The sequence below is a fragment of the Syngnathus floridae genome, chromosome 5 (assembly GCF_059516105.1).
Source record: "Syngnathus floridae isolate MCC-2025c chromosome 5, RoL_Sflo_1.0, whole genome shotgun sequence".
In the NCBI taxonomy this organism is placed as follows: domain Eukaryota; kingdom Metazoa; phylum Chordata; class Actinopteri; order Syngnathiformes; family Syngnathidae; genus Syngnathus; species Syngnathus floridae.
The window spans coordinates 18,354,542-18,367,160 of NC_142417.1; the positions used below are offsets into that span (position 1 = coordinate 18,354,542).

General features: G+C 43.1%; 1 protein-coding gene across 4 annotated transcripts in view; it reads left to right on the forward strand.

Moving 5' to 3' along the window:
• The window catches only part of oclnb (occludin b), a 41,740-nt gene that overhangs the window by 14,078 nt on the left and 15,043 nt on the right, over positions 1-12,619 (forward strand). For 3 of the 4 annotated variants that reach the window (XM_088377378.1, XM_088377377.1, XM_088377379.1), the window contains exons 2-5: positions 652-728; positions 2,803-3,511; positions 4,462-4,620; positions 6,090-6,205. In XM_088377378.1, coding sequence (XP_088233504.1) covers positions 676-728; positions 2,803-3,511; positions 4,462-4,620; positions 6,090-6,205 — 1,037 coding nt within the window. In that variant the 5' untranslated portion in view covers positions 652-675. The remainder of the gene's footprint in view (positions 1-651; positions 729-2,802; positions 3,512-4,461; positions 4,621-6,089; positions 6,206-12,619) is intronic. The other variant, XM_088377380.1, reaches the window with a different exon arrangement.

Consider the following 12,619-nt stretch of genomic DNA (forward strand, 5'->3'; position numbering starts at 1 on the left):
ATACAAAACTTAAACTCAGTTGAGCATGAACCTGTGATGATACATCTGCTCTACCAATGGGCAACCAACAGTCGGTTTCACTGTTTATTATTGTGGTTATAGTTTACAGTGGTGTCAAATTGTGCTGTATCATGTTGCAGGTGCTTTTCATATTTGCATTGTCTCAGTTAGAAATATGGGAGTCAAAATATTGGACAATTTGTCATCTTTGAATTTATGGATGTTTATTTGTTGATAAAAGGGATATTTAGAGCTCAGGGAGTCATTAAAGTTGCTTGGTGTTGTTGACATAGTCACTGTTTTTCCCTTTTTAAAAGGGAAACTGCTTTCATTATTTTTGCAATAATATATCAAACATGCCTGACATCGACATATGTAAAGGTGCCCTCGAATTCGCATTGTAAACGTCACTGTATATCTGTTTTCTGTGTTTGGTCATGTGATGTCAATTTCAGTTGAAAACAGAGGATGGTGCAGAGCAAAATGGCAGCACCCTCTTACTGATGAAAATGGATGGATTAAGCTGCTTAATTATTAGTCCATAAATGTGATGTTAACCAGAATACATGTTTACACTTGTATATTATTTCAAAGAAAATCTTTGCCTTGAGTTCGTTCCCCTTGAAGTGAACCTATGTGATTTTGTTATAGAGTGCATTCTAAGTGGATTTCACAATGCCACGCGATAAAGTCAGCATCCCTCCGTACCAGCCAAGTGGCAACAAACAGTGAGTGTATTATTATTTTTATATAACAGGATATATGATATACTAATACGTATTTTATGGAATGTGATTGGGTGGTGTGGCTCAGTGCTAGAGCGGTGGGCCCCCAGAGGGTTTTCATCCCCAGCCATGGCTGGTCACATGATGCAATGCGGCCTTAGTCGCCCGTGCGAGTATAAAGAGGCCTTTAGTCAAGCGAAGATGAGAGCAGCTCCCTATACACATTACTATTTTGCATTTGGTCCCCAGTTTCATTATTCATTATGAATTAATGAGGGAGAAAATATTAATTATGACAGGAAAATATATACCTTTATTTGCTGTGCACAAATAAGTCGGAATTTACTCCTTGGATTGGGATATTGGCATATTAATAATCGATTTATAATTTGCAGACTCTATTATATTGTAATCTATTGTATTTCTTAATGTATGAGAATAAAAACTACTAAAACCACTGGGATGAGATGGTATGCCCTAAGAACTGCTGTTTTGTTGTTAGCACTAGTCATCAGACAGTTACAGACCAGCCTGTGTGGAAAATGGCAGTAGACCTGCTTCCTACTAGGAAATCCTGCGTCCTACTCATATAGCGAAGAGGCTTACATAAAAGTTGCCATTAAAGGGAAATTGATCACTATTGGGAAATCACTGGAGTGAGCAAGGACACACGTGGACAGTGTTTCCCAACCACTGTGGGATTGTCCAATATTAATTATGGAGCGCATTGTAAACAGGATCGCCAAACCACTCGTCAGTTCGCGCAAGGCCTGGTCAGCCACTTGCTAATCGAGAATCGGAGAATCTTGAGATTTCATATTGTCTCGGTCTGATTGTATTGCATCGGCACATGTTCAGTTTATGATGTGTGCTTTTGCCAACAGTGACAGACAACTATGAGGGTTGTGGTGCGTTTGTGGTCCAATGGAAATCAGAGCATACAGTTCATCCGGAGAACCTGGATTGGTTATTTTTCACATACATAAAATAAACAGTCAAGTTGAGACACCTCGACTGTGATAGCCACTGAGCTGCTGTCAGAACAGCAAGTGACTTTTTTCTTATTGTTGCAATATTTATAGACCTAGTATAAAACGGTAAACAAAATCACGTTGATTCTTTTATTTTAATCACAATCACTTTAAATAGTTTATTTCTTACACCGTCTAAAACCTTTTTAAAAAAACTGTCACTTTAATTTTAAAAAAGGAATACAATTTAAAGAATACTTAGTATTTATTTCTATTAAGTTATTCGACTCTCCATACATATATAGGAATAGGACTTCACGTCTTTCGTTGTAATATAACTGATTTTAATGTAGGAGCTTAACAGATTTTTGTTGGCGGTGTGCCGCGAGATTTTTTCCAATGAAAAGGTGTGCCGTGAATGAAAAAAGGTTGGGAAACACTGCATTACACTAATAAATTGTACAACACAATAGATTAACAATTGGACCAAAACAATAGCCAGTTGAGCAAATGACTCAATGGTAAAAGACACACTGAGATCTGTCCTTGGCCAGTGTTTGATTTGGGATAATAGAGATTAAAGTAAATTAGGTGATGGATGGATGGATGGATGGATGGATGGATGGATGGATGGATGGATGGATGGATGGATGGATGGATGGATGGATGGATGGATGGACGGACTGATGGATTTTAGACTCAAGGTCCAATAACTGTTCACAAAGTAGGGCATCTCAAAACTACGTAAAATTAAAAAAATCTCATTTAAGGCATCTAGTGCAATGACTTGTACTTGAGCACATTAAAGCAGGCACTGAAAATATTTTATAATTTATTTGATGCATTAAAATTAGAACAGCTGCATGTCAACTCAAGTTGCAGGGACAGCTGCTTGGAGAAACTGGCCGTGTGTTGAGTCTGCAGGGGTGGCACAGGGTGGCTCTTCACATTATGATGCTCGAAGATGAGTGAATAGAGGAAAGCACCACTTTAGTGAAGAATTAGCATTTTAACATTGCTAAAATCTAAAAAAAGGGGATGTAGTTTCATATTGCTCCTTTAATATTGCAAAATGTAATCTCAATTTCTGTTTTCTTTTGTTGCAGCCACAGCAACAGACACAGGCATAGTGAGCTCATGTCCAATCCTGCATTTTCCTACCATCCAGCAGACACCATGCTACATTTCTATCGCTGGAGTTCACCACCGGGCGTGATGAAGATACTTTGCATCTTGATCATCATCATGTGTGTGGCTGTGTTTGCTTGTGTAGCCTCCACCCTTGCCTGGGACTATGATATGAATGCCATTGGTCTGGGTGGGAGCAGCAGCTTGCTGCCAGGCTATGGCTCCTCATATGGTGGCGCATACGGTGGTGCATACGGTGGCAATTATGGTGGCAGTTATGGTGGCGCCTTTGGAGGAGGCATTGGCGGTTCCTATAGTGGCTACGGTGGCTATGGAGGATCAACACAAATAGATCCTGTTGCTGGAAAAGGCTTCATTATTGCCATTTCTGCCATCACCTTTATAGCTGTGCTCATCATTTTTGTGTTGGTTGTGTCAAGACAACGCGCTGCTCATTCACCAAAGTTCTACCTAGCAACAATCATCATCTGTGCCATCTTGGCATTTTTGATGATCATCGCCACTATTGTGTACCTGTGCGCCGTAAACCCAACCGCCCAGTCCTCAGGGTCTATTTACTACAATCAAGTTCGACAGCTGTGTGCTCAATATCAAAACCAGAACCAGGCCCAGGGTATTTTTCTCAACCAGTATCTGTACCATTACTGTGTGGTGGAACCCCAAGAGGTGAGATACCGTCATTGTTGTGCTTGAGCTCAAGCTTTCGTGAGCACTTTTTCAGTATGTGTAAAGTGTGTATGCTTACATTGTTTGAAATTCGAACGAGTATTAAAATGAATTGTTTGTATGAAGTTGATGCTTTTGGAATGCTTATGGCTCTGCCTCTCCTCAGTTAATGGAATATAGAGAAATTTAATGTTGTGCAAGATACACCAAAATCTCGATTTTACGCGGACTTTGGGGTCCAGAATTTGGGAATTGCCTTAACCCCGAAAGCGAGTTGTATAGAAAGTATTTTCTTTTTAGAAATGCATGTTTTTAGGCAGCTGAAGGGGTCCTGTGTCACATTAACTTACATCAGGCATGTTGTTGTGCAGCCATATGTCACCGTGAATGCTCCCCACACATCGAAGTCTGTTGGCATTTTATTAAAAGAGAAGCAATACGCAGATGACAATCTCAGGCAGATTAACTAAATCCTTTGGATGCTCTGTGAATTGGAAAGAAGAGAGAATAAAGCAGTCAGTTATTCTACTACTGTGTCCGGCCACGCTCTTACTTGAGAGTGACTGTGTGGATGAGGTGTTTCCACAAACTTCCCCCTTTCCGAATCAAAAACAATCCTAGCTATCCGTAACACTGTAATAAAGCAGTCATGAAGCTCAAACAGCATGACTTATTATTATAAAACGCCTTTATATTGGTCACGGAAATTCATCAAATCACTAGTGCTAAGGTTTACGCGCTAGTCATTTAGCTTTACGGTCCATATATCATCAATTTAAAATACTACTTGAAAATGTATTTAAAATGAAAAAAATTGGGGTACATGACCAAACTGCATTAGACAGCATGGAATTGAAGCGTGCAAAATCCAGGTTCAGGTGTCTCAACAATCCCTGACGTGGGTTAGAATTGGCTTGACACTGACAATTGGTTATTTGTTTTTTTTGCAGGCTATAGCAATAGTCTTGGGCTTCCTGGTGTTTATAGCCCTCATCATTCTTCTGGTGTTCGCTGTTAAGACACGCTCCAGCATCAGGCGCTGGGGCAGAGACCGTATTCTATGGGAGGAGGTTAAGGTTGTCAACGATAGTCACAGCATTGGAGAGTGGGTGAGTGCATAAATTTGTATGGTAGAATCAGAATGGCATAGACCAGTGGTTCTTAACCTGGGTTCGATCAAACCCTAGGGGTTCGGTGAGTCGGTCTCAGGGGTTCGACAGAGCAGCTCATTTTGTGCATTAGGAAAAAACATCGATGTCTTGAATTTAGAAATATTAATTTTTCACTAACGAGGGGTTCGGTGAAGGCGCATATGAAACTAGTGGGGTTCGGTACCTCCAACAAGGCTAAGAACCACTGGCATAGATGATGGTGGAAAGATAATGATTGCATGTTCAAAAAAAGAAAAAGAAACAGGAAAAAAATACACACGGACGTTTTTAGGGCATGGGGTGTAAAATAAAAAAACATTGCTCAATATAGGGAAGCCTATTCTCACAAAAATATGTCTGTATTAAGTGGATAAAGAGCTGTAGGTTTATGGCGTTTTTCCACCTTTGGTACCTCAAAGCGATTCACACTTCTTCCTCATCTGAGCCCAACTCAGGGGTCCCCAGATGGTATGTCATCAGATTATCACTGATCCACACTGTTCACGCCCCCCCCCCCCCCACACACACACACGCACACAATTTAGTGTATTCCATGAAAAATAACATAATTGCACAAGGGTTTTCAAGGGTTTTCAAATTATCCATTGGCCTTCTAACACAATTCGCAAACAAAATGGACCATTAGAACTGGATGGATGGTTTCTTTAAATGAGCCTTTATACACCTAGCTATTGCATCAAAAAACAGACGTTTGCAGCTAGAATAGTCATTTACCACATTAACAATGGATACAGTGTATTCCGGGTTCGTTTAATGTTATCCTCATTGAAAATAGGTGATTTTATTTAAAAAATAAGGACATTTCTTAGTGACCCTAAACTGTTGAACGGTAGTGTATATATGGATAGATATATGCCTTTCTGAGTAAAAAATATTTGACGTTGTTGTTTTAATTTAGCTCTCCTGCCCTAAATGTTTTCTTAATCCCGGCATTCCACCACATTTTAGCCTGTTTTTTTATATTTCAGTTATACTTTTAGGTTTATGCAATGTGCTTTGGAGTCTAAAATGCTATTCTGTTTCCAGAGAGTGATATACAAGTGGTTTCATGAGCAGTTTCTGGGCGTGGTCGATTGAGATTTTTTTTTTTTATGTGTGGACATGCTTGGAACAATATGATTTCTGTAATTAGAAAAAAACTTTGATTTATATTCAAGTATAAACACAAAAATACTTCCATTCATGTACTTATCCTGCCTGGTTGATTTCTCATCCCACTCAAAAAGCCCAAAGCTGACATTTACATGTCTGTAATGGCTCTCTTTGGCAACATGTTTGTGCATTGGTATTCAGACATGTGTGGAGCAATGGGACATGTTTGACTTGCTGAACAAGTTTTCTACCATCTCAGGAGTAAAAAAAATGCTGTAGTATAAACAATTGTGTGACATTGTCTCTTGCTCCAGGTGAAAAATGTGTCAGGCGAGCCAGAAACAATGCTGAATGATTATAATGATCAAGTCGGGGCACCTCAGAGTGACATGGACCAAATGGAACAAAACAAGCCTCTTTACATGCCAGGGTAAGCCTTGCATTATAATGAGCACATTGAAAAAAAAAAAAAAAGAGTTTCCAAATCAGAATGTTGTCAGTGTTCCATAATAATTGTGTTGATGAACTGAAAACAACAATAATAAGTAGCAATCATGTCCCAATCTAACATGAAAGTGCTTTTAATGGTAGCTTCCACTGTAATAACTGGTTTTGAACAGGAAAGAACATATTGTGGCGACAAATAAAATATGTTACAGGTCACTATGGGTATTTGTTGTAGCTCTTCCCACTTATTAATATAGTAATGTATTATTTCTAGTCAGTAAGATGTATCCAAAAGCCCCTTATCCTGTTGAGCTGCGAACATGAAAATTTGCGACCTGGAACAAACCCAGACAAACTGACGTGAACGTGCATTTTGCTTCCTTCACCAATAGTCACAATTTTTTGCCTCTCAGTGGGATAGGGATTTAACATGTAAACATTTAAGTATTTTTTACTTATAGTTAACTTTTCCCATTATATACAAGGTTAAAAAAAACAAGGCTTTACTCAATGTTAACTGCCTCACTAGCAAATATTACCCTTTGGAATTCTGGCCAAAAAGTTCAATTTTGGCTTCAGCACATTTGAAGGGTTTTGTTAATGCACACATGTAGTTTCTGCTTTTAGGTAAAGAAACATCCATCCATCCATCTTCTTCCGCTTATCCGGGGTGGGGTTGCGGGGGCAGCAGCTTTAGGAGGGACTCCCAGACTTCCCTCTCACCAGCCACTTCATCCAGCTCATCCCGGGGGATCCCAAGGCGTTCCCAGGCCAGCTGAGAGACATAGTCTCTCCAGCACGTCCTGGGTCGTCCCCAGGGTCTCCTAACGGCTGGACATGCCCAGAACACCTCCCCAGGGAGGCGTCAAGGAGGCATCCTAACGAGATGCCCGAGCCACCTTATCTGGCTCCTCTCAATATGGTGGAGCAGCAGCTCTACTCCAAGTCTCTCCCGGATGACCGAGCTTCTCACCTTATCTCTAAGGGAGAGCCCGGACACCCTGCGGAGGAAACTCATTTGGCCGCTTGTATCCTGGATCTCATTCTTTCGGTCACAATCTATAGCTCGTGACCATGGGTGAGGGTAGGAGCATAAATCGACCGGTAAATCGAGAGCTTTGCCTTTTGGCTCAGCTCTCTCATTACCACGACGGACCAGTACAGAGTCCGCATTACTGCCGACGCTGCACTGATCCGCCTGTCGATGTTGCGCTCCATCCTGCCCTCACTCGTGAACAAGACCCCAAGATACTTGAAATCCTCCCCTTGGGGCAGGATCTCATCCCCGATCCAGAGAGGGCATTCCACCCTTTTCCAACCGAGGACCATGGTCTCGGATTTGGAGGTGCTGACCCTCATCCCGACCGCTTCACACTCGGAAGCAGACCGCTCCAGTGAGAGCTGGAGATCACGGCCTGAAGAAGCCAACAGCACCACGTCGTCTGCAAAAAGCAGAGACGCGATGCTGAGGACCCCCTCAACTCCTCGGCTGCGCCTAGAAATTCTGTCCATAAAAATTATGAACAGAATCGGTGACAAAGGGCAGCCTTGGCGGAGTCCAACCCGCATTGGGAACGAATCCGACTTACTGCCGGAAATGCGGACCAAACTCTGGCATCGGTGATACAGGTACCGGACCCCCCTTATCAGTTGGCTCGGCACCCCGTACTCCCGAAGCACCCTCCACAGAACCTCCCGGGGGACACGGTCGAACGCCTTCTCCAAGTCCACAAAACACATGTGCACTGGTTAGGCGAACTCCCATGCTCCCTCGAGAATCCTGCCAAGGGTGTAGAGCTGGTCCACTGTTCCACGGCCAGGACGAAAGCCACACTGCTCCTCCTGAATCCGAGGTTCGACCTCCCGACAGACCCTCCTCTCCAACACCCCTGAATAGACCTTACCAGGGAGGCTTAGGAGTGTGATTCCCCTGTAATTGGAACACACCCTCTGGTCCCCCTTCTTAAAGTGGTGAACCAGCACCCTAGTCTGCCAATCCAGAGGCACCGTCCCTGATGTCCATGCAGTGTTGTAGAGGCGTGTCAGCCATGACAGCCCCACAACATCCAGAGCCTTTAAGAACTCCGGGCGGATCTCATCCACCCCCGGGGCCTTGCCACCGAGGAGTTTTTTAACTACCTCGGTGACTTCGACCCCAGAGATTGGAGAGTCCACCTCAGAGTCTCCAGGCCCTGCTTCCACAATGGAAGGCGTGTAGGTGGAATTGAGGAGAACTTCGAAGTATTCTCCCCACCGACTCACGACGTCCCGAGCCAAGGTCAGCAGCACGCCATCCCCACTGTAAACAGTGTTGACACTGCTCCCCCTTCCTGAGATGCCGGATGGTGGACCAGAATTTCCTCGAAGCTGTCCGGTAGTCATTCTCCATGGCCTCACCAAACTCCTCCCGCGCCCGTGTTTTTGCCTCAGCAACCGCCAAAGCCGCGTTCCGCTTGGCCATCCGGTACCTGTCAGCTGCCTCCAGAGTCCCGCAGGCCAAACGGCCCGATAGGACTCCTTCTTCAGCTTGACGGCATCCCTTATCGCCTGTGTCCACCAGCGGGTTCGGGGATTGCCGCCACAACAGGCACCATTGACCTTACGGCCATAGCTCCGGTCGGCCGCCTCAACAATGGAGGCATGGAACATGGTCCACTCAGACTCAATGTCCCCGCCTCCCCCAGGGACGTGGGAAAAGCTCTGCCGGAGGTGGGAGTTGAAGCTCTTCCTGACAGGGGATTCTGCCAGATGTTCCCAGCAGACCCTCACAGAGCGTTTGGGTCTGCCAGGTCGGACCGGCATCTTCCCCCACCATTGGATCCAACCCACCAACAGGTGGTGATCAGTTGACAGCTCCGACCCTCTCTTCACCTGAGTGTTCAAAACATGCGGCCGCAAATCCAATGACACGACTACAAAGTCGATCATCGAACTGCGGCCTAGGGTGTCCTGGTGCCAAGTGCATACATGGACACCCTTATGTTTGAACATGGTGTTCATTATAGACAATCCGTGTCGAGCACAGAAGTCCAATAATAGAATAGAGCATTGAAGTCACCCAGTAGAACGATGGACCATATATATAAAAATACTATGATTGGATAGCTGGATTCTGAAAAGACAAATTCCATTTGTAGTGAATAACTTAAAGCAAGAAGTGAAGCTGGAAAGGGATCCCTGCACTGGGACACCTATAGGGGATAGATTGAGGCCAGTGGTGGTGAAACCACTGAGGTTGAAGGATAAATCAGCCGTTCAACAGCAAGTCAAAAATTTCAAGGGAACCAGAATTTTCCTAAGTACACGCCTACACCGAGGATATTAGGAAAAAAAACAACAACAAAAATTTGAAAGCTGCATAAGAGACATCGCATACCTTTGACATGACAGGCTAATTCAGTACTCCTTGCATCAGTAAACCGAAACCAGTCCTTAGAGACAGATCTGTCAAACTCATTTTTGTTGGCAGCAACATACTTGTGGTTTCTGTCAAAGGGCTGTTATGACTTTAAAACCATCTAAACATTCAATAACCTCATCATATTACATATATGCAAAATAAAAAATTGTGTCGCTGATGGTGTACACTCGCCTGACTTGTGTGCGGGCGAGTGGGATCAATACCTGCTTAGTGACGGTGTGCATGTGGGTGTCGTTCGTCTCTGGTTTGGTAGTTGGTTCTTCTTTTTAAGAAGGGGGACCGGATGGGGTGTTCAAACTCCAGGGGCATCGCATTCATCAGCCTTTGTGGTAAGAGTAGTCGAAACTGAGATTCAGAAGTGTGTTTTTTGTCTTCGATGTGGAACAGTAGCCTGGCTCTATACCCTTGACAGAAACCTCAAGGGTGCATGGGAGTTCGCCCAACCAGTTTGTGTTTTGTGGACGTTTGACTGTCCTCTTTGCAGAGTTCCGTGGGTAATACTTTGAGAGTATGGGGTGCTGAAGCCCTGATTATGAGCTGTTTGGACCCAGTTTGACCAGTGTTTGAGGTTGTTCCGTATTCCAGCAAGTTGTATTTGATTCCAGTGAGTCTGTGCCAAGATTGCGGTTTGACGCTGATTCTGTTCAGAATATATATCGACGGAATTTCTAGGCGCAGCCGAGGTGTTGAGAGTGTCCACTTTCGTGCCCTCAGTATTATGTCTGCTTTTTGCAGACGATGTGGCTTTGTTAGCTTCATCTCACTGTGTTTTACAGCTCTTCAATGTTTAGCAGTTGAGTGTTAAACTGTTGAGATGAGGGTCAGCAACTCCAAATCTAAGATCATGGTGCAAAGTTGGAAAAAGGTTGAGTGCCCTTTACATGTTGAGAAGATCCTGCCCCAACTGGAGGAGTTCAGATGTTTTGATGCTTTATGTATGAGTGACAAATGCAGAAGAATGGAGCAAGCTATCAACAGGCGGATCAGTGCAGTGATGTGGACTCTGTATCAGTCTGTGAAAACGGTTAGGGTTAGGTGAAAAAATTGATTTACTGCTTGATCTACGTTTCTACACTCACCTATGGTCACAAGCTGTGGGTCGTGAAACAAAAAACAAGATCCCGGATACAAACAACCAAAATTTGTTTTACTCTGCAGAGTATCTGGGCTCTTTAGTGAAAAGTCATCCAAGTAAGGATGAGGTGGCTCGGGTGTAATTAGGATGACTCCTGGACACTTTCCATTGGAGCAGGCTCTGGGGAGGACCCGCGACACGCTGAAGAGACTCATTCATTTAGCCTGAGAAAACCTCAGGAGGAAAGTTTTGAAAGGCTTTATTATGGGCTCACAAATATATGCCATGAAATCCTAGCCTTTGATCATGGGTGTGTAGACGTTTTGAATACAATGTACTAAATAGTGGTGTAGCTCCCCAAACTTCTGTCAAGTAGTGTGCATACTTTCTCATATTTTAGTTTGACTGTATGATAATATAGACATTGTTCTACTACAATGATACTGTAGCCAATAATTATTCATAATTTCACATGCATGTTTGTATTACAAACCAGTATCAACATTCATGATTAACAACTCAGGTTACATAGTTAGTTCAGGCAAGTATACATACTATAACAGGGGTGTCCAAACTTTTTTCCATGAGGGCCACATGCATAAACATATACAGGTGGGGTACTTAACAGAAATTAGGTATAGCCTTAACTTTTTTAAACTTTATTAAATTATAAAGTATAATTAGTTATTATTATTGAGTATTAAACTTGGAAAAATATGTAAATTAAGTGGTCAAATATGTTATACTGTTGAATATAATTAAATTCAACACTGCATTCATTGGCGGCTCGGTGGCGCACTGATTAGCACGTCCGCCTCACAGTTAGGAGGGTGCGGGCTTCCGTGTGTTTGCATGTTCTCCCCGTGCCCGCGTGGGTTTTCTCCCGGCACTCCGGTTTCCTCCCACATCTCAAAAACATGCTTGATAGGCTGATTGAGCACTCCAAATTGCCCCTAGGTGTGCGTGCAAGTGCGGATGGTTGTTTGTCTCTGTGTGCCCTGCAATTGGCTGGCAACCTTTTCAGGGTGTCCCCCGCCTACTGCTCAATGATGCCTGGGATAGGCTCCAGCATGCCTGCGACCACCGTGGGGACAAAGCGGTACAGAAAATGGATGGATGGATGATTGATTTATTACAAAAAAATTGTGTACCTCATTTTAAGAACAGCAGCCTCAGATTTCTTCTTCGACATAAGATTTACAGAGATAAAGGTGAAAATAGAACGGGTAAATTTCAAGGTCATTATTTAAGTTATTCGGCTGAACATCACACCTGTTAACGTTCATTTAAATGGTTAACATTAACAGACTGAATTGGACGTAACAGAAGTGTATACAGTAATCCCTTGTTTTTCGCTGGGGTTCCGTTCCGAAAAGAACCCTTGATAGGTGAAATCCAAGTAGTATTATAGTAGTATTATGCAGGTATAACATTGAAACCAAAGTATAAAACTTGTTTTCGGGTCCAAACATTTGTTCAACAAAGAGAAGTAAACACTTTCTTCCAGATAACTACAGTAATATAATAATTTTAATCATCAATACAAAGTACATACTATATAATGCAGCTCTGCAGCCTGACTCCACTCTGCAGTGTCTTTTTCATCTGAAGCCATAACACAATGTACAGTGAAAAAAATACGTGAAGCAGCGAGGCCGTGAAAGGTGAACCGTGATATAGCGAGGGATGACTGTATAATTTTAGTAAATTATCCTGGTCAGTATTAGTGCACTGGATATGTAAATTGGCACACCGCTAGATGGCATTCAGCTACAGTGATGGTCCGATGGCATTCGTGCCAAAAATCCGGACAAATGTCACTTGATCAATGAACCAATCTGCATCAGCTGAGATCTGACCTGTGCCTTCTGCAAGAGCATGTAGACCAGTGGTTCTTAACT